Below are 22,799 nucleotides of genomic sequence, written 5' to 3'. Positions count from 1 at the left end.
AATTGATTTGCATTATCAATTGAGGTAATCTGGATTACTGATAATTGATTGATGAATGGTCTACAAAAATAAATATGACAAGTTCAAATTGCTTCTTTTGTCCAACCATACATGTACTGTTACAGAGGACACACAGATGACTTAACTGATGGTCGATCAAATCAACAAACTGGTGAAACTCACTCATTGTTTTCCCTCTAAATTTAAATTCATTAATGTAATAGAGTATTTTGTAAGGCAACATCACCCCAGTTAATTACATTTAAAAAATATATACAAAGCAAATATCATGACAGAGACAGGTGAAGGTAAATTCACTGTGAATCAATCGCCTGGTGCTCTGACAGGAAGTGTATTCTGGCCTCCCACCCTTAGGTGGCAGCAGCCGCACACATGATCATTGTCTGAGTGTTTACTGTTTGAGATCCAACTTAATGTCGTCAGATTTCACCTGACTTACACAAAATGGCCGGATGGTCCCTGGCCAATAGGATGACAGCTACTTATAAACAGCCTCCATGTGACAGACGAGTGCTCTTAAACTAAATATGAAATAAAAACTTCAAATCAAAACTTACTTCTACTTTATGAGCTGAACTCATGTTACAAACAAACCAGCTGAAAACAAAGGGTTCCCACATTTTCTTAACATCAAGGACTTTTTAAAAGACTTTCCAAGTCCCTCAAATTCAAGGACCCGACAACAGTTTCAGACATAAATCAAGGTTAGTTACTGCTACAACATTAAGATTTTGTATAATGAGAACTAGCAGCTTTACAGAAGATCAGTGACAACAAGCAAAAGGAGGGAGGCTTGACTCTGCTGTGTTACACTAAGGGCAGACTATGTGGTCTCTTCACACATGCAGACACCAGTGCTTAGTCTATTTACTAATCTCAAGTAAAAAAAACAACTAATCCCTATTTTTGCACAGAATATACAAATTCAAGCACTTTCAATGACGCATATTCATTTATTATTTCAACACCTTGATTTTTTTTCCACCCTCAAATTCACAAACTTCCAAGGACATCAAGGGGCCGTGGGAACCCAGAGAACAGTATATCCAAACAATTTGACCAGAAATCCAGTGTGTACAGTGTCAGTGTGTGTGGCCCCAGAGGGAGTGTAACACATCTTTACAGCAGGCAAACGCAACCCAGCATGTCACAGGCACCCACCTCCTTATACAGCGAGTAGAGGAAGACGGCGGTCTGGACCGTTTTTCCCAGACCCATCTCGTCGGCCAGGATGGTGTCTGTGCCCTGAGCCCAGGAGAACCGCAGCCAGTTCAGCCCCTCCAGCTGGTAGGGGTGCAGCGTCCCGCCCGTGCTGTCCAGGTATTCCGGCTGACGCTCAAACTTTATGGTCGGCTGAGGACAGACACCACGACAGATTTATAAACAAAGAACAGTCAGAGGTCTAAATGAAGTAAGATCACCTTTTAGGGGGGGGGGGGGGGGGAGAAACCTCAAAATCTTGAATGAAAGTCGATGTAACTCGTTGCAAATCTTCACACCCACAAATTAAAAAAAAAAGATGAAAAAACTGAAAAAAAAAAAAAATAAATCACGTGGTTGATTCATATACTGATGATTCTTTTCTGTCTCAGTCAGTAAAATCTGCAGTTAAAATTTATTTCAATTAAATGTCTCAGTGTAATCGTTATGTAAATGAATAAACTGTCACTGGACATGTGTTGTGGGAGACATGGGAAGACGTGGGAAATCATTTAAAGTATGAAAATCCAACAGGCATGTCCTTAGGTCTGGTTTAATAAAGATTGTTAAATGTCTCATCGAGCTCTAAAACTCTTTCACAGGATGGTCTACCCTGGAAAATCCAGTTCTGGGCTGAATACTGAAGCGCAAATATCCTTCATAAATGGTCAAGAGTTTCAATACCGTCACAAAGTTACAGCTGCTGATGACTTCAGACTCATATTCAAATTTCATACCAATATGAAGAATCCATAGTCTGGACTTACATCTATGACGGGGTTCTCCGGAGGCCTGTCCGGCCGCTTTGCCCTTCCTTTCATCTTCATCTTCTTCCCGGGTCTCCCCTCCTCTCCCATCATCAGCTCTCTGGAGCGAACGCACACAGTTAGGGAAAGCAGTGTGCGTTGCTTGAGATTGCATGTACATGTGTGTCTGCATTACACTGCAATCTGAGAGCGTTGTTGCGACTGTGTCTCACCTGTGGTGCCAGTACTGCACTTTGTACGGCTCAAACTCAGGTACGTCCATGTCCTCGGCCTCCCAGGTGGCCTGGTCGTATGCCAGCTCTCTCCACTTGATCAGGTAGTGGACGTTATGCTTCCTGTCCACACTGGAAAACACAGCAGAGAAGAAAAATGTCACTTTGATTTGACTTGTTTTCATGTGTTTCATGATTATTTACTCCAGAGGAGTAAAATATTGAGACTTCCCAGTGGAACATTTGTAGTGTTCTGAGAAGTTCTGCATTCATGTGTCATGTTTATTAAATGCAACATAATTAACTTAATCAAAGATGGGATTCATGGGAAAGAAAACCATAAAAAAAAAAAAAAAATAGCCACTTATGGTTAAGAGTGCTGGTAAATTCTGGGCAGGAAAAAAAAAAAAAAAAATCATATTAAATAAATAATAAATGATGATAATAAATGAGACTGACTGGTGCACCTTCTCAAAAGAAGTAATTAAGACAAAAAGTTAACAACAACCTTTGAGATGAGACATTTTATTCTCATAAAAATACTGAAGGTCTGTTATTTTTGACAGGGCTGTTTATTATCAGCAAAATAAAAAAGGTTTTATATAAGTGTAGCCAAAGTTATGTGATTTTTTTAAACAAAGTAGGTTAATAAAGAAACTTATCTCTTAACAAGTAAAGCTGAAGCATCCCAGCTCGTCTGTCTCACTGTGTGTGTGCGTGTGTGAGTGTGTGTGCTGACCTGTGGTTGAGGATGCGGTAGATCATCAGCCACTCCATCTTGATTCCAAAGCGGAGGTATTTCTCCTCCAGCTGTGCATACATGGGGTCCTTGTTCTTCCTCTTAACGCTCTTGTCCTCCTCTCCGTCGCCGAAGTCGATGGGTGGCGGCTCGTCCATGTCGTTCTTTCTCTGGTAGTTCCTGAACATCACCTGGCAATGGAGCTCCAGCTGGTGGGGGTAGAAACAGAGAGAAAATTGACAATCCTTCATATATAAAACAGGATCAGATACAGTATACAGTATGTGTGGGTGTGTGTATATATATTTATATATATTTATATGTATGTGTGTGTATGTATTGATCACACACCTGGAGCTCTGTGACCCAGGAGCAGTGCCAGTATGACATGTTGGACCATTTGGCAAAGAACTCCCTCTCCGGCCGCCCTGCCAGCGGGGCGGGGTCGGGGGCATCTGCCGGAAGGTCTGGAGGGCGAGGGACTGGTGTGGGAGGAGGGGGGTCACCCCACCTCCAAGTCAGGATCTTTTGGACCTTCCCCTTCATGGGGGGACACTGGAACAGGAAAAGCAAAAGTTACTGATTGTTCATTTTTTTCTTCTTACTCCATATTTTCTAAAAACCTACTTCAGTTTAATTTATTTAATCAAAGACGATCAGATAATGTGTGTGACACATCAGAGATTCAGAATGATGAAAAAAAAAAAACAAAAAAAACTTTGATTGCAAATCAAAGTCAGAACTAAATTTTTGATAAACTTTATTCCAAACATTATTATTGAATATCTTTGATTAGTTTTGTCCATTAGAGTCCAGAACTCAAACTAAAGACGAATGAAGAAGTCACTTGGAAACTGATGAACTCTTTTACTGTTTCTTCATTAGATTAAATGATTAATTGAGGGGATACTTTCAGATTATCAGATAATGAACCAGGACCACAAGTGACAGGTTTTTTCCATCGTTGATTAATCTTCTGATTATTTTCTCAATTAAATGTGAAAATGCTCATGATACTGCCCCAGAGGCCAAGGTGATGCCTTCAGGTATCTTCATCTAAACAACAATCCAAAACCCAGAGACATCAATCTACAATTATAAAAAACAATAAAAAAAAAAGAAAAAAAAAGAAATAAAAAAAAGAAATCAGCAAAACACATTAGAAAATTGGCACCAAAAAAAGCTTTGCTTTGACAAATGACAAATAACTGAAGCGATTAATTGTGGTAAAAGATGCAAAAAAAGCAATCGAATCTGTCAGAATCTCTTCATGTGCCGCTGCTTCTGTGTCTTGAGTTTGTTGTAGGATGAAACCATGACTGTTTTTTTTTTTAACCACTAATCAAACCCTGCTGACCTAAACAAACACACAAATACCCACTGGATCAATAAAAACCCTTTTCCATGCTGAGCAGAAAGAGCAGAAACATCCACTGGATCAGCAGATTTTTCTCAGCTCTCACGACTCTGACCGGTCAAACCTCTCATCAGTCACCTCACTGGACCCTGACTGTGGGCGACTCACCGTGCAGCGGGGGCAGATCCACTCTCCGTTGGGGATCTCGGGCAGCGGCGGGTTGAGGCAGTGGATGTGGTACGACGAGGGGCACGAGTCGCAGCAGAGCAGCTCTCCTCCGTCTTTACAGACCCTGCAGAACTCCATGTGGTGGTCGTCCTCCTCCATCTCTCCGGCTTCACCGTTGTCCTCCTCGACCTCTGAGCCCTCCTCCCTGGCCTCCCACTGGATGCCTTCCTTCTCCTGGGATTGAGGGAGAATACGTTTTATTTCACACTCTTAAAACACAGTGTTCCTGCTCTGTTCAATTTAACTAATCTTGATTTGATCTGTGATTCAGCGAGATTAAAACATAGTAAGTTCTGTTTGAATTTGAGACTCCATTGCACTTGCTTTATAAGGACTAGTCACCTGAAAATTGACTTTTGAGTATCAGGCACCTAGAGTTGGATTATGGTCGACCAGAAGCCACAGAAAAGTTTGGTGCTCAGTCTTTTAAAAAGAGGACTATAGTCAGTTTGGATTCAAGTAGTTACAGTTACAGTTGATTCTTACGAGAACCTGAAGGGAAAAAAAGCATCAAATTGTTCACTGAAACTTCTCAAACCCCTCCTGAAGCATCATCAACTTCTCTGCTGTTAATCTGTATGCTCACCATGTTCAAAACAAAACAGAATTTCAGTAATAGCTTGCTTAATATACCACTTGGCATCAGAAGAGGTGAAAGCGCTGATATGGAACTGGTGTATTTAACTACGTTGTATTGGATCCCCATTGGCTGCTATTCTTTGTTGGGATCAATATAAAATGCACATATCGACGAAACAAACTGACTGCGTACAACACAACATGAGAAGCAACACAACTAAGACGCACAGAGAACAAAAGTAGCTCTGCAGTAATCAGCACAATCATAACGACAAAGACTAAAACAGCAACTGCTGAACTCGCGCGTCTTTTCAGAAGATGCTTTTTTAAATAAAACTAAATACACTATGAGTCATTTTTTGACAGAGTGATTACATTCATAAATTTGCTCAGTGTGAGACAGTGTGTCTAAGTGAATTTGTGGTCGAGTGGCGCTGGAAAAACCTGTTTGAAACTTCTGAACACAGGTATCAATGGCAGAAAGTGGCAGAAGATGTTTGGCAAGTGCCTTTTACTTTGCTTTCGCTTGCTACGGGGGTTGTCGTATAAACATATCGCTTACACAGTGTGGACAGCTCCAGGTGCCCTCGGGCGCTTTCTCCATATCAGGGTCCAGGCAGACCATGTGGTACGCTCTGGGACAGGTGTCGCACAGGATGATCTCTCCACCCTGCTGGCAGACCTCACAATAGTCCTGGTGGTCCGTCTCATAACCGTCACCGTCCTCTGCTTCTGATGAGGAGGGGGAGGAGGAAAAACTTTTTACCAAAACACCTCCAAACATCTGACATTTAGCAGACACACAGGATGTGATGTGATGTGATGTGATGTGGTGCAGTGTGGTGCAGTGATCCAAGCTCTGCATTACCAACATTCTGATGAGTGTTTACGTTGTTCGACAGAGGAAACCCCACTCAATGAGTCATCATTTCCCCTAAAGAACATGTTTCCTCAATAACACAAACAGATCAACATCGAAAGGTGTCGTTGCAAAAACAGAAATATGAAACTGATCCTCAATATCAGCTGCATGTAGCCTTTTAAATACAAGGCTATATTAAGCTTTAACTTTATTGCACTAATATTGTGTGTATTCTGGATGATTTCAGGGGTTGAATGTTCAGCAACAAAGAACCGCAACTTTTCGCCTCAAGTCCTCGCAGACTAAACAAGACACGGTCCATATTACGAGCTGAAGCCTGAGAGAGGAGCCGTAAAGTATGGGACCTTCTAAGGACTTCTACCCTGGTGAGGGCCTCTTTCAGTTGCTGATGTGAACTCATCTGTGATGTCGTCGGCCGAGCGGAGCGTTGGTCGTGTGACAGCAGCTTCAGAGTGCGTCAGTAGGCAACAACCCAGGCCGAGATGTCGTCCTTCTAAATATACCAAACCCCGCTGACTCAGTCACAGTGACTAATGTGTGTGTGTTTGTGTATGGATACACCTCCTCATGTTGTTGTGCATTTCATAGACCTAACGCTTTACCCTGCACACAACCATTACAGTTCACTAATGTGAACATAACCTGCAATTTTCATTCTGTAGACTCTACCTGCAGCTGCTTATGGCAACACAGGTGGAGCTCCGACTGAGTCACCAGGTAAAGGATGAAGCAACCAGTGTAATTTCAGCTCCGACTGGTTCCACAAACTAACTGTACATTTAATGTAAGGGCATTAGTAAGAAGAGGGGGAAGAAAGAAGCAGGGAAACAAAGAGGATGATAGTGACGATTAAGTGCATAAGATACATTTCAGCCCGGACATACCCTTCTTCTTCTTGGGTTTGCTCTTGGATGGCTTCTTTTTGCTGCGGCTGCTGCGGCTGTTTGATCCTTCTGAAACAGAGACGCTGTTCATGCTGCCATCCTCAAAATCGCTGTCCACATCGGGCTCGTCCTCCTCGCTCTGAGCGCACACACACACACACACACACACACAAGATGTCCAGCTGTGTTAAATACGCCTTCCTCTACCTTGCACTGTATGAAACCACAAAAGTGGTTTCGAGAAACAAGGGGGAGAGAGAGGAAATGGTTCGTACCGATGAGCGTTTCCTCTTGTTGAAGCCTCCCAGCTTGATTTTGAGTGGAGCCACTTTCTTGGTCTTGGCGTTATTCTTTTTCTCTTGTGGTTTGGGCGCAGGTTTTGACTTCTTGCGAGCGTTGGGACCTACAGAACAAAACAGGAAATGAAGAGGGCACTCACACACTCACCCAGAGAGAATAAGAAAAGAGAGAAGCAGGGAAACTCTTTGGCCTCTTGTTAGGCAGGTGTTTGCTGCTAAACATTTCTAGTCATGATTTCTTCTAGTGGTTGTCATATCCAAACCCTGCTTTTATATCTCAGCGTTTGTTCTGACCCCTACTGCCCACTGTACCTTTGCCCTCCTTGGTCTTGGCCTTGCGTAGCGGCGGTGCAGGCGGCTGCTGAGGCTCTGCGGGGGCCGGAGGTGCAGCGGCAACCGGAGCAACCTCTGCCACCATGGTGTCCACAGCAGCAGGTACGTTGGCGGTGGCCAGGGCGGCGTTGGCAGCAGCAGCTCCCCTCAGCGGGTTGTTGGTGCTGAACTCGCGCCACTTGGCGCCCAGAACCATCATCATCTTGGACACGGCGATCTTGGGGTTCTTGGCTGCGATGAGGGGCCTGGAGACGAGGGAAAGAGAAAGTTAAAAATGTAGAAGACTTTCAGAAAGTAGGACCATCAACCATAGATGGCTCCAGAGAATATTTGACATATTTGATTGCCTTTTAAAATTGTTTAATTGCCAGTTCCTTCTAAAATTTTTGCAACATTTTTTGGTGTGAGAATAAAAAAACAAAAAAACAAAAACAAAAACAGGGACTGAAACCAGCACAATTTGGGATTTTCTACAGGATAAATAATATCAATGAGCCCTAAAAAGAAAAAGTGTATCTAATCAAACTTCTTAAGCTCCCTGGTACATTCGTCTGTGTTTCTGTTCAATACTTTTTCTGGTTATGTATATTATCAGCTTTGTGTGTGTTTGTGCAAAATGTGATTTTACCTGACAAACTGGCTGAAAGCCTTGTAGTTGGTCAGAGAGCGGTAGTCTTCCTCGGTGAAGACGTGGTCGATGTCCTCCATACCCCAGTCATCCAGCAGCTGGGATGAAGACTTTGGCTCCTACCAAACAAACCAAACAACAGTAAGCTTCACTGATATTAGGGTTGAAAATGTACAATTGAAGTTTGAAACTAGACTTAGAGACTAAAAGGCAGTAATCTTACATCAGAAGGTAAATAATCATCAATTTTACAGTGTACAGCCTGGCCTACTGCTACTTAGCTATCACAGAGCTCTTCTTCTTCGTCTTCAAAGAGCAGTGCAAAAGGTTTATGAGCCAATTACTCAAAAATAAAACCACACACAAAATGTACACACTGACAAAAAAAAAAAAAAAAAAAAAAAAAAAAAGAGAGAAAAGAAAAGAATGAAACCTGAGGGTAAAAAACACAGAATTAGACCAGATCGCCTTTGGCTTAACACAAATTTAGGTCAAAGGCAAGATATTCTCTCTGTTTAAAACTTTATGAAATTGCCGACAGACTCACATGGATAAAGATCTTCACATAACATACCACAAACAGCACAGCAGCTGTAACATCTATCTTAGAGCCTAAAAAGCCAAATACTGTATATAGACAGCGGCAGGGGGAAAAAAAGTCACTGAACCCTTTGGAATCACCTGGTTGGGATAACAAACACAATCTGCTGAAGCTAGTAACACACAAACAATTATAATCTTTTGTGTCTTCGTTGAACACACCCATTAAACATGAACAGTGCTGGTGGGAGAAATAAGTGAACCCTTTGATTTAATAACTGGTTGAACCTCATTTGGAAGCAATACCGTCAAGCCAGCTCTTCCAGTAGCTGCTGATCCGACCTGCACAATGTTCAGGAGGAGGTTTTGGGACCATTCCTCCTGCAGAACTGCTCGAGAGCGGCTCTCTCCAGGTCACTACACAGCATCTCTACTGGATTAAGGTCCGGGCTCTGACTGGACCACTCCAGCAGGTGGACAAACTTGAGAATCCAACCCCCCCCCCCCCCCCCCCCTCTAAAATTAAGTGGCACTGTCCAGACCTGTCCACTGCTCCCTCCACCCTGCTTCCTCTTTGGGATGATGTTTTCATGTTTCGTAGTTTCATGTCATTGTTGGTGTGCAGTTCCCCTTTTACAACAGACATAGTGGTGCACGTTCTTCCCAAATAATTCAACCTTTGTTTCTTCAGTCCACAAAATATTCTCCCCAGCAGCATTGTGGAGTATCAAGATGCTCCTCGCATCAGGCGCACAGTAATATCTGGTTTGGAGAGAAGCGGCTTCCTCTGTGGTGTCCTGTCACAGACAACATGATCTACGTATGACGCTAACCGGCTCCAATGATTCCTTGAACGGGGCTGTTTGTAAGTTTTCTCTGCCACCGAACATGGTTTCTTATCAGGAGCGGTTGGTGGTGAGTGGAGCTTCACCCGTCATTGCGTTTACAAGACAAGAGGCTATAATACGTCCTCCGAGCATTGCTACATTTTCAGGGCAGATTGGGGGCTACAGTGACTCTGTGTCAGAAAATGATGAGTCCAACTGGGCCAGGGCTAGCTAGTAAAGCATGCTAACTTCAGGTCAAGAGAAGATGCGACAGAAACAAGAGTTAACACTGGTGTTTGCTTTCCACCTCTGGAGACAGCTGTTGGTGAGTAAAGGAATGAAGTTTGATGCTGAACTTGCAATGTTTCGTCTAGACTGGTAAGTAAACAGCTGTGAATGCTAACGTTAGCTATGTAGCAAAAGCAAAACTTACAAATAGCTCCTCCTTTTTTTACCTCATTGATGATTCTGTGTTGTGTCTTTCGAGTCATCTTAGCTGGACGTCCACTTCTAGGGAGAGTAGCCACAGAACTGAATCCTCTCCATTTATAGACAGTTTGTCTGACTGTGGACGGATGAAGATCTAGACTCTTGGAGATAACTTTGTAACCCTTTCCAGCTTCATGCAAATCAACAATTCTTGATCGTAACTCTTCTGGGATCTCTTTTTTGCGAGGCATGGTTCACATCAGTGGATCCTTCTTGTGAACAGTAAACGCAAAATGTGTGTTTTACAGCCCACACCTCCGATCTTATGTCATTGATTGGTCTCCAGTTTTGCTAACTCCTGACTCCAATTAGCTTTAATATGTCATTAGCTGAGGGATTCACATACTTTTTTCACCCTACCCTGTGAATGTTTTGAGTGATGTGTTCAATGTGGAAAAGAACTACACGATGATCTGTGTGTTATTAGTTAAAACAGATTGTGTTTGTTCATTATTGCATCTTAGATGAAGATCTGATCATGTTTGAAGACAAATGTCTACATCGTCCCACTGTACATCAGATTCTGACAACACAGCAGAGTTTTCTCAAGACCACTTTAACTCAGTAAGTGAGGAACAATCAATACTAATCTGATCAATTGATTAGATGACCAGAGTGTGGTGGACAACCTGGTTTAGCAAACAAGCCCTAACATGTCCAAAGCTGCGCTGCCATAATTCAATATGTGCTTAAAAAACACACCAAGACTGGTGCCAAGTGTATTTCTGAACACTATTCACAGCAGACAAGTTTTAAGTAATCTTCTCCTGGATGATCACAATGTCGACCAATCACACACACAACAAGTGACCAACATGTGGGACCAGCTGTGACTATCAATGTGGATCTGTGGCATAATACCAAACTACAGTTTCATGTAGAGGCTTTGAAAGGCGCTGCTGTGTCCCTGTGCATCACAAAAGCCAAACCCTCCACCTCTTACAAACAGACTTTTGTTAGCCCGCTGCATGTCAGCAACAGCCTCTTACTCAAGGGTCTATGGCATTATTTTACCCATAAATATCCTAAATTATTACGCCACAGATGCTCACATTGTCATTATTGACGTAATAGTCTTTCCACAACAACTGAGTTTTTTTTTTATTTTTAACTACTGATTTTCCTCCATTTTTAAATGATTTTGTTGACCACGACGGGCTCAGATGTTAGAGATCTGAAATTTGCAAGACAAGGCCAAATATAATACAATCTAATAAGTCCATTAGAATTTACCCACCACACTGACCGCTAAGTTTTAAGATAATTACATTACAATCAAATGGCTTAATTATATAGTTGTTAATTTAGTACCAATGTGCTTAATAATTAATGATGACAATTTTGATTAGCCAGTCGTTATGTAGTACAAATTAGGCCTGGGGAAAATGCTGGAAATGTTTTTGTTACTTTTGATGTTTCATCAAATTACTGATTCATATGTTTATTGAGAGTACAACAAATCACTGGTTATGACCACACACTGTTCTCTAAACTTTGTCCCTGCTGTCCAACCTCCACTTCTGACTGTCAACTAATCAAATCAAACAAAGGCTAGAACTCAGGCCGCCATTAATTATTATAGAATCATCTGCCAATTAGTTTCTCAAATGATCAATTATTTGGTTTTGAAAAATGTCCTAAGATGTCATAATTACAAGAGACATCAGATGTCTTGTTTTATCCAATCAACAATCCCAGATTCAGTTTTTTTTTTTTTCATAAGACAAAGAAAAGCAGCAAATCCTCACAACAAAGAAGCTGCAACAACTAAATATTTCTAAGTTTTGCTTTAAAACGATTCTCAAATAGTTGCTGATCAATTTCCAGTCAAACATAAAATTGTTTCACTTCGATATTTCTCTCTCGGCCCGCTACTTGTAAATAGATCAGCGAATAAAACAAATGTCCTTTAAATCTGGGCCTTTTCCCTAAATGTTAAAAAGGTCCTGAGCAGTTAAGCACATCACGGGTTGATGGAGACACTTTGTTTCCTTCATCTTCCTCCCATTTCTTCTTCTTACAGAAGGGGCTGCAGACCCGACTGAGGGCGCCCAGTGAATCAAAATGTGTTTATCTAACCAAAAAGAAAAAAGGGTCAAGAGCGCAGTGCGGTGCGGCACTAGGCAGGGTTGCCATGGTAACAGCATATATGCCTTACACACCCGCCCCAGACACACACGCACACACTTACACGCCCCAACGCCACCCCCTTGCATAAGTGTCATTAACAACAAGGCCCCCTATTGGCCGCCAGGCTCCGAGTCCACCAGACGCAGCTCTTTGTTTAACCATCTCTCATCGCAAGTCTCTGTTTGTCAAACCATGACCGACTCCATTACAGGTACACAGTCAATAGGTGCTCATCAGGCACCAAAGAAAGGACTGTTAGAAAAGTTATTTTATACCAGGAGCACCTTTAGAAACTGGACCACACAGTAGACGACATCTTAACCCAATAACAGAGCCAGTTAAAGCAAACTCTGGCTGCATCAATGCCACAACAATAACTGCAATTTCATTATAATTATGTATTGTTTGGTCTGACAGTCATATAGCCCACTTTAAAAGAACCATACCAGTGGTTTTTGCATGTTTTGGCCCATTTACTTAAACTCACATCCACTTCTCATAACAGCCAATTATTTTGCAAATTATGCTGTTTTACATTTGAATGTATTTTTTTTTTTTTTTTTTTTTTTTTTTTTAACCATTTCAGACCGCACACGGTGGTGTCCATTCACTTCTGCACATTATGAAAATCAGCAGACCCTGAGTATAATAGTTCAGCACAGTGGACATCATGTCAACATTTATTGTTGGCTAAATTATATCAGTGTTATGAGATAATCCAGTGCAGACCTTTCAATTCAAACTGTGCTTAAACTGTATGACCACCCAGTGACAGTTTAACATTAATGCTCACTGGGATACATTACACAACTCAATGGCTGATTGGAACAACTGAACAAACTCAACAAAAATGAAAACCTGCATAGCACCCGGGTGCCTTAGTGGGTCACCTGGTAGAGCGTGTGCCACATAGGCTTAGTCCTAACTGCAGCGGGCTTGGTTCGAGTCCGACCCGCGGCCCTTTGCTGCATGTCATCCCCCACTCTCTCTCTCCTGAATCCCTGAATTCCTGTCTCTCTCACTGTACTGTCTGAATAAAGGCAAAAATGGCCATATATATATATATATATAAACCTGCATAGCACCCACCGATTGTTACAGTTGTTTTGTATTCAGAAATACACGCACACACAGATACGGCCCTTTAAGAGTGATGTTGAGCATTACACAGAAGCAAACCTGTGCAGTTATCCAAAATAAAACAAGTCAGGTCAATCACTCCATATCTTATCTTCTTTCTTTGAAGTCCTTGACAACATGACCAGCACGGTTGTCAACTATAAAATTTACAAACTACTTTTTTACAATGCAACAAAATGGGTTTAAAATTTTTTCCCACCATGATATTTTATACCAGATTTTGGAATAAAACAAACTTTTTTAATGTCCAACATCTCTAGTTTACATTTACCAGTTATTGTCAACCAACCGACCAAACTTTTACTGTGGAACTGACTCCAATTACGCAAGATATTGCGGGGTCGCTCTCAGCTTGGACTGGTTTTAATGTAATCGTCTGATATTGATTATCAGTGCATGTGTACGTGTTGAGAAACTTCAATAAATCCTAGTCCTATTAACCCAAAAACACCTTGACACACTTATGTTCATCATCTGCCTGGCTTTTCTTACCGAGCTGTCATCATCGTCGTCGTCCTCATCCTCCTCAGGCTCCGGATCTTTCTTCTTGGTGGCACTCCGATCAGCCCCAGTACTGCTCCTCTTTTTCTCCTTGCCACTGCTGCCTCTCTTCTTCTTCTTGGGTCCCGGGGTGTAGTCACTGCCCTCGCTGTCTGAGCGCTGGGCAGGGCCGCCACCCTCTGCCTCTTCCACCCCGCCGATGTCCATGGGCTCTGGGGAGCTGATGGGCAGCTCCTGGAACGAGTAGAGAGAAGATGGTAGTCAGCAAACTGGGACCAAAATGTTCCAGAAACGGGAAAGGGACTGTGAAACTGATCTCTCACTGTAATTCAACTACACTCTTGGCATCACAAGATAAAGTATATTTCTAAAAGGGAAACATTATTTATTCCTAAATACAAAATGTGAGGCCTGGGTGGCTGTCAATTTGAAATTTAAAACAAAGAACATACATTTTTAACATGCAGTGTTGTTTAGACTTTTTCAATCAGGCAAGAAAAAAGTTCCAACTGCACCTCTGAACTTTCTAATTGTAAAAGTAGAGATATGATACAGACAAGTAACTGAAGCAGGACAATTGTCTCTGTATTTTAGGGAAAGGTTGGGGAAAAAAGATTACACGTTTGGAGTGTCTGAATGTAAAAACACATCAATGCACAATAATCATATATATGGGTTGTGTATTAAATTCTATGATATGACAGGAGGAAGAGAGTCGTAGCAACTTTTGCACACAGTCGTACTTTTTATTGCACATGGAGCAAATCTAATCATATCTGGTTTTTGAGTCTTTTGTTCGATGTTGCCATTTAACACAACATCTGAATTAAAACATTCACTCACACACACACACACACACACACACACACACACACACACACACACACACACACACACACACACACACACACACACGTACATACCTCTCTCCGCGACCGCCTCTTGCTGCCCTTACTCTCTCTGCTCTTCTTGGCCTTTTTCTTCTTCTTCACCTTCGGAGTCTCGTTCTCTGAGATCTCCTCCTCATCGTCATCTACATTAAAAAAAAAAAAAAACAGGCCAGCGGAGACATTTCATGGTTAAGACAGACAGAGGAGTGACTGTGTGTCAGTGTATTTGGGCCGTGTGATAGCATTAGTGTACACAGAGCCGTGAAGATGGCATGCATATCAGCAGCCACTTACATTTCCTGCTGGAAACAAAACACCAGTCGCATGCTGGTAAATTTCGGCTGTGGTTCAGTTTGTTCCCTCGATTTGCCAATCTGGCAGGTAAACAAAAACAGATATAAAATCTGTGATTCTGTTGTGCTTATTTAGATTTGTGGTCAAGTAAAATGCAATATTTACAGAGTAATTGATATTTCCCATTTAAGATTGCCCTCACAGACGATCGTCACTTTTTGCTGTGTAAATGAATATGCAAAGTATTGATTGATAAGGCTCATTCATATACGAATGAGCCTTATCAGGATGCCACATTCCCCTTTTGCAATGACCAACTCACTGTTTTTGTTTTTTTTAACACAAACATAGTTTCTACTTGAGCAGGATAATGTAGCTCTCCTCCCTCACCCCTCCAGGCTGTAACCATATTCACCTGATATCAGAAGGTATCAAAAAAAAAAAAGAAAAACCCTGATGAAAACCAGCAAGAGTTCTGACAAACGGGACCAGTAGAGGATAAGGAGGTTTAGGTGACAACCCTATTTTATAGGTTGTCCTTGAGGGAGTGGTTAAATCTGTAATTTACCACTGATTAGTCATTATGATTTACCAAACTCCTGCAGACCTTATAACAGACAGGATCCTAGTCCAGTATCTGGCACTGCCTCAGTGGCTCAGAGTGAAGTGGTATGGAGCCCACAGCCTATTAAAGTAATTGACTATGGTAAAAAGTAAATGGCAAGCTGCCATTAAGAGGCACCTGGTAGAGAAGAAGCTTTAATGTGATGAGCTTTTTAGGTCATATAAAGGAGACCAAACTGTGTGTATGTGGGCAACCGCACAACTGTGTTTTCTTGTTGATGTATGTTTAGAGAATAAAGCGTTTTGTATAAGAAAAAGCATCTCAGTGCGAAGATAATCTTAGTCCATACACTTACAGATGGAGTGGTCATCCTCTTAGCTTTAAAATGAGCCGCAGATTTAAGACATTGATTTGACTCAAACTTGCATTAAATCACAAAAACAGGTATTTGTGACTTGGACTTTTCTTCTCTGGACTTGACCTACTTGTGATGTGAGTTCCTAAGGAGTCCATACGTCACTTGGTTGCAAAAGGTGCGTTTTTAAAAAAGGTGTCACTTTTGGCTGTTGGCAATTGTGATCTGCATTTGCCAGTGTTTTCAGAATTCTTTAAAAACAAATTAATAGATCAATTAACCAAGAAAATAATCAGGAGATAACTCTTAATGACAATAATCATTAGTTGGAGCTCTGTAGTTCAGAATTAGCTCCAGATCAACAAGCTACAGCGGTAAAATGCATCCTACACATTATTGCATGTTTAATAGTAATCTAACGATATGACATATAACAATGTATCTGTAACACTCAAAGCGGACATTTTTCTACATTAATTACTATAGCTGCAACAAAAACTAAATTAATCAGTCAGTAAATTAATTAGTCGATTAACAAAAAAAAAATCTACAGACACTTTGATAATTGAATAACTGTCATCTGAATATGTCTCCTTTGTCTGTGGGAAATTGTAAGTTAATTTTTAATCTATTTTCTGGCATATTATACACAAAGCTATTAAAAAAAAGCAATACATTAATAGTCAATGAAATTTGTTGCAGTCCTACTGAGTAGTTTCACTTTCAATACTTTAATTACATTTTCCTGATAATACTACATAATTTTACTTAAATGACATTTTCTGACTCTGGCTTGTATTTCTAGTGTGGTATTAGTATGTTAACTTCAGCACTTCCTCCACCTTTAGAGACTCCATATGTATCTCTAATTGCAGTGTCCAATTTTATAGATGACAAAGCTATTAATTTTAATTAAATTGCCTATTAAACTGAAAAATAATGAAAATATCAACCACTGTTGATGGGGCCATACTTTCTGTTTACATTATATTTAGTAAACACAGCATCACATGTCAGATTTATAATAAGTTGGGGTTATTTGATAAATAAAATGTAGTGCATAAGTGGGTTTTAACACTTGAATCTAACTTACAGGACTATTTGTTCTCAATGCTTCCCCCGTGCTCGCCGCGCGTCCTCGTCTGAATTGTACAATCTGTAAACAATGCAAACTTCGACTACACCAGCATGAAAAAGCTAATATGTATTTGGGAAGATAAAACTGTCAGTTGGGATGATATTTATCTTTTTACTACACATGATTATTTTTACTTTTTTCCCCACACTCAAACCGAAGGCGCCGGCCATGAGGAGGGGAATGCTACAGAACGTCATCCGCCAGCTTCCAAGCTAACTGGCTGCCTCCATCTTGTCATCGACACGTAAAAAATACCGGTAGCTGGCTAACGTTAGGCCCCGGGAACATGCCGGTTAGTCGGCGTGACTTCACGACGATGCAACTCTCAGCCATACCGTCTGTGGTTGCGTTTTGGGGGTAAAACTGTCATTTTTTTTGAAGAGGTGTTCAGCAGAAGCGAAAAGAGCGAGTTTGCTAATGTTGCCGCTAACGTTAGCTAACCGGTATTTAGCTACATCGACTGGCTAGTAGTTAGCGCTTTGCTAATGAAACATGATTGATATGAATGTCAAAAACATCTGCTCATGTTAGCCTACAACCAGGGTGAACATTAGCAATTTCAGCTAACAAATGAGCCTTGTCTTACCGTGCATTAACCGGTCCTCGGGGGCTCCATAATCATCTCTGTCATCCTCGCTTCCAGACATAGCGGACAGCAGAAAACTTTATATTTAGTTAGCTAACAGTTTAGCTAACTAAATAAAGTTAATAGTTCGTAGGATAATCCAGAGTTGTGACCCAGTCAGACTCTGCCCAGGTCGCGGTTTGTGTTGTGTAGTTAGGAGAGGGCAATCGGCCAGGGAAATAAGAACAAGAAAAGAGAAAACGGAAGTGAATATTGAGCATTTAGGAGCATTCAAACCCACACCACCCGGTAAAACACCGAGCAACACAAACATCCAGCACATGGGCTTCTTCTCGGACAATAAATCTAACTTTATCTTGCCATCAAGTTGGGCAGCAAACAAAGATTAGCACCCTCACTCACTCCATCTCTGCCTTCAGCTGACATGCCATCTTGCCACTATCGTTAGTTTCCGTCCCATTAGCATGCGTGCTAACCGAGCTTGACCGGCGGCCAGGTTCAGATTTGAGAAAGAAACGAGCCGCTCACACTAATAATATCTAACCGTAAAATATCTCAGAGTAGCAACACCGGCATCCGAGGCTATCTCACCCCGACCACCTCACCCTGACTCAAGTAAATCCACAAACAATAAAACCAAAAACTGACATACTCACAACTTGATTCCACACAAGCTTTCAAAAACAATAACTCCGGGCTCAGTTTGTGTCTCAATCAATACTTGGAAGCTCTTTTTTTTTTTGTTGAGGTAACGGTATACATACAATTTAAATATATTTCCGTGTTTTTTTGTGGCAGCGTGTGCGCACGACGCCGTCTCCTCTTTCTCTCCCTCGCACACTACACACACCCCGCGCGCGCGTGCACACACACAAAGAGATCAGGGGGCAGGCATCCCATAATATCCCCCCCCTTCACACACACACACACACACACACACACACACATATACACACACTCACTTCAGTCACCCCTCCCCCACTCTGCATAGTTACCTTGCAACGTACAGACCATAATAGTCAACTCACCCCCTCCCTCTCCTACAGTCTCTTCCCCATTCCTCCATGCATGCCCCCCCCCCGCACACACACCCCCCCCCCCCCCCTTAGCAACCATGGTTTCCATGGAGACGCCCCCCCACCCCCGTGCGGCATCCCATAATAGTAATGAGTGCAGTCACTGACATCCCACAATAAGCATAACTCCAAAAAGAGAGAGATAGGAGAAAGGAGGGGGGGAAAAAAGGAAAAGCCGTCACATGGCAACTGTGTGTGCCACATGACTGCTTAACTTGAGTGTGCATGTTTGCATGTATGCGCAGGCACTGTACTGTATATGAGCCTGGCTGCTAAAGACTGTGCACAGGATGTAGATGCAAAGCGAAGCGGATAACCACCTTTGAAGCACCCTGGGGTCAACAAAAGTGGGGTGACCCAGATGTAACCCCCCACAGGAGGCATTATGAGCTGAAATATATACAACTTCTTTATATACATGACCCACCATCAGGGCAAGTTTTGCATCAGCACATGGAGGCCAAGAAGATAAAAAAATAAAAAAAAGTCCAGTGAGCAGGTCAGTGTGAGGTTAAAAAGTCAGGTTATGTGCTCAACCCTCCAGTGAGGACCATGGATAAGGGGTCACAGGGGTCAAACCGTAGTCAAAGCCTTCAGGTCTGCAGCCCTCAAAACTCAAAACAGGGAGCCCAGGAGTGCAAGAGCCAAGCCAACAGCTGAGTTAAGCTGTCTGCACACACACACACACACACACACACACATACACATACTGGCTTGCTCCACAGGCTGCTTGGAAATGCATTGCAGTCAATGGTGGGAAAATCGTCTGGGTCCTAGACAGTTTTTTCCCACCATTGACTGTCTGTAGTACATTTAGACTGTGGGGCAAAATGCAGACCTGTTTGTGCTCAGTGTGGCAGAGAGGCTTCTGAATGACATTTTACCACACGGGAAATAAACGGTGCACATATAAACTAATGGGCAGTTCTGTTTTAGGGGCCTGTGAAGCATCAGAATGAGTTATGCAATGTTATTGTAAAACCGGGTGTTTGTTCTGCTGATGCTGCTGGACTCACCCGCAAATCTGCAAAAATAAATAATTTAATAAATTCAGCAGCTGTTTTACCAGCCATAAAACAACATGCAAACAAAAGTATGGGGACAAACACTTTAACTTTACATTATATTTCGTGTATTAAAGAGACAGATTGTGACCCTTTACATTTCAATGCAAACTGACTCAAACTTCTGCTTGTGAATGTCAAGTCACCTCATTGGGTGGCAGCTACCAATTATTTGTCCTATGAATTTAAGGTACCCTGGGGAGTTTTCTTGTAAACAAACAAAACTTATGTTTACATTCAGTGTTACCCACCAAAACTTATTGTGTGTATCCTTTAGGTTATCGTTTGATTAATGGATTAGTAATTTGTTCAATAAAATGTCAGAAAATTGTGAAAAGTATATATCCTAGTGTCTGAAACCTCAAGGTGATATCTTCAAAGGTCTTGTTTCATCCAATAAACAGTCCAAAATCTCAAGGATATTCAGTTTATCATCATAGACTAGACTGAAGAAAATCAGAAAATATTCAAAGTTGAGAAGCTGAAACCAGACAATTATTTACACATTTTCTTAAAGAAATCATTCAAAACCATAATTTTATAGTCAATGTAGTTGCAGATTATTTGCATTATTTGTATCAATCAACTAGTCATTGCAGGTCACTTCACCTCACCTGTCATCTTTTAAGCCAGTAGACACATTTAACAAGCATGTTGTCAGAGGTTGGAGCCCTGGTTGAAAAAGTGAAATGGTGTCTTCAAAACTAGACATGGAAAAGTTGAGTAGAGTTGAATAGATGGAGAAATACTTGGTCATGCATAATTTTCAGCTTCCGTTGCAAAGAGAAATAAAATGCCACTACAACACCAAACATGCAAACTTTGAACCAAACTGTCATGAGAGTACGAACGTAAGAACTATAACACTGAACTAGCTTAAAGCATCATGTCTTTTTCTATGATGCTGATGTTGAGTGGTAAGGTCTGGCTTTGAGACGGTCTTCCAGCTCCAGTGTAGGGTGTTGGGGTTGAGGTCAGGGCTCTGTGCAGACCAGTCTAGATCTTCCACACGCAACAGAGAAAACAATTTCTTTATTGACCTGGGTGAGGGAAATTTGTCATGTTCATACAGGACAGGGTCTCCCAACTATAGCTTTAAGATTTCTTTTAATTAGAGCCAAGTTGCTTATCCCAAATGAAATGATCCCAATGACAAAAACAACGTCATGCGGGGATGTCCACATCCTACGTTTGACCATGTACTGTGTGTTGTGGAATAGAAAGGAGAATAACTGGTTTGGAGGGAAACTTGCAAGCAGGCAAATACGACAGCTGGTAATTTCCCGAGGTGAGTGAGCATTATTCACTCATTATGAATGACTTCTGTGCAAAAAAATGCCAGTTTCCTGTGCAGCGGTGATCACTAAATTGTAGGATAACGGATTAATCATGATGCTGCAATGCACATAAACAGACATTGCGAAACAGTAAAAATAGTACCATTATGAGGCGGTTTCAACCTATGGAGAATTTATGAATCATCTGACAAATTATTCATGTCAGCATATTGTTGCTCTGCCCTGACACTTTGGCTTCTAACCCAGTTCAAGCTGTCCCTCTCTGCTCTCTCTCTCTCTTGGCTCTCTTAGCTAAAGGCCTCTCTCCCTCTGGTCTCTTTTCTTACAGTGGCTCTACAGTCGCCTCTGACTCAGCACACCTTCATTTTGACTCTATCTCTGTCCTTCTCATCTGGCCTTTCCTTTGTCCTGCCGTCCAGAGCAGCTTCCCTCGCTTTATCCCTCTCACACGGTCCGGGACAAAGAACGACTTAAAAAAAAAAAAAAGCAACTTCTGTCTTTCCTTTTCTCTCAATTTCTTCCTCTTTCTCTCTCTCTCCCTTGGTTTGCATCTTCCCCCCTCCCCCACACTTCTCCTTCCCTTGACTATGGACACAGTGTTCATGTGTGCATTTGGGGAGGGGAGGTGTAGGATGGGGGGTGGGGGGATAACATCCCATAATCACCAATCAGAAGGATACTGGGGGCAGTTGTCATAGAAACCTCGTGCACGGCTCTCAACGCCCCTCCCAACACCACCACCACCACCACAATCGCAGAATTGAATATCACATAATGATAATAATATCATTTCTGAGGCAAAAAAGGAAAAAGGAGGAGGTGGGGGGTGGGGGGTACAGACCATAATAGTGCTCCTGTGCTGCTGGTCGCCATGGAGATAAGCAGAGGGGTGGTAGTGGTGGTGGTGGCAGGGGGAGGAGGGTTACAAGCGGGGTCAAATTACCATGTAAGTCAAAATGCATACCATAATACTTCTTGACTGCTCCACCCCCCCCCCCCCCCCCCCCCCCCCCCCCCCCCCCCCCCCCCCCCCTTCGCCATATACGCACTCCCCCACCCCCGTCTCAGACACCATCTATGCTGACACCATCTGCCTAGCGTACAACGTCTGCAAGCTGCACAGATAAGGTGAGAATGGTTTGATCAGACCCAGCACGCCTGCCACATGTAGATAACAAGCAGCCGCGGCTGACAGAGCGAGGAATACAAAAGAAGAGGAAAAATTAGATGATTGGTTACGTCAGGAGTGTTCCGGATGTTAGACGATACTTCAGATGTGCCGGCGATGTTGAAGGGGTTCAAATCTGGCCTGTGACCTTTTCATTGCGTTTCACACCTTGTCATCCTAAACTGTGTAACCTGTCTGTTCAGTTCACTCTTTTATATTAAGCACAGTGTTAAAACAAGGAGCTGTTTGACAGAAAACAATAATTATAATAAAGACTAAAGGGGCCAGAACGTTTAATCAGAAGTGCTTGTCAACATGCTCAAATAACATCCGTAACCCGCCCCCCCACACCATTAGAAATTCAGGATTCAAGAATTTCTATACTTTCCAAAACTGGCAACTCAACATGTCACAGATTTGAGAGTTTGAATTCTTCTCCTTTTCTCTCAGGCACTGTTTTTTTCATTCTTTTCATAACTTTTCTGTCTGAAAATGTGAGTTGTTCTATCGTCATGTTAAACCGTTATCACCTCTCACCCTTCCATGAACTCTGCAAGTTATTCTCCACTTCGGCTCGCGGCTGCTTCAGAGAATGTGTAAACACTTTT

The 22,799-nt window shown here is 42.1% G+C and overlaps 1 protein-coding gene across 5 annotated transcripts in view; it reads right to left on the bottom strand.

The window, feature by feature from the left end:
• LOC111233206 (chromodomain-helicase-DNA-binding protein 4-like) overlaps positions 1-18,456 on the bottom strand; it is a 29,751-nt gene extending 11,295 nt beyond the window's left edge. Inside the window, exons 1-15 of one of the 5 annotated variants that reach the window (XM_022760967.1) lie at positions 18,242-18,456; positions 17,586-17,748; positions 14,681-14,790; positions 13,749-13,991; positions 8,131-8,249; positions 7,482-7,747; positions 7,146-7,273; positions 6,871-7,009; positions 5,666-5,835; positions 4,465-4,698; positions 3,291-3,494; positions 2,940-3,148; positions 2,201-2,332; positions 1,989-2,088; positions 1,183-1,374 (exon numbers count right to left, since the gene is read on the bottom strand). In XM_022760967.1, the coding sequence (XP_022616688.1) occupies positions 1,183-1,374; positions 1,989-2,088; positions 2,201-2,332; positions 2,940-3,148; positions 3,291-3,494; positions 4,465-4,698; positions 5,666-5,835; positions 6,871-7,009; positions 7,146-7,273; positions 7,482-7,747; positions 8,131-8,249; positions 13,749-13,991; positions 14,681-14,790; positions 17,586-17,646 (2,307 nt within the window). In that variant the 5' untranslated portion in view covers positions 17,647-17,748; positions 18,242-18,456. Of the gene's footprint in view, positions 1-1,182; positions 1,375-1,988; positions 2,089-2,200; positions 2,333-2,939; positions 3,149-3,290; positions 3,495-4,464; positions 4,699-5,665; positions 5,836-6,870; positions 7,010-7,145; positions 7,274-7,481; positions 7,748-8,130; positions 8,250-13,748; positions 13,992-14,680; positions 14,791-17,585; positions 17,768-18,241 lie in introns of those variants that run through there. The other 4 variants (XM_022760970.1, XM_022760971.1, XM_022760968.1 and 1 more) reach the window with 4 other exon arrangements.
• Positions 18,457-22,799: the final 4,343 nt, after the last annotated feature.

This window comes from Seriola dumerili, unplaced genomic scaffold (assembly GCF_002260705.1).
Source record: "Seriola dumerili isolate Sdu_G_001 unplaced genomic scaffold, Sdu_1.0 BDQW01000381.1, whole genome shotgun sequence".
In the NCBI taxonomy this organism is placed as follows: Eukaryota; Metazoa; Chordata; class Actinopteri; order Carangiformes; family Carangidae; genus Seriola; species Seriola dumerili.
Note: the sequence above shows the minus strand (reverse complement) of the source record. Positions and strands in the feature narration are given on the sequence as shown.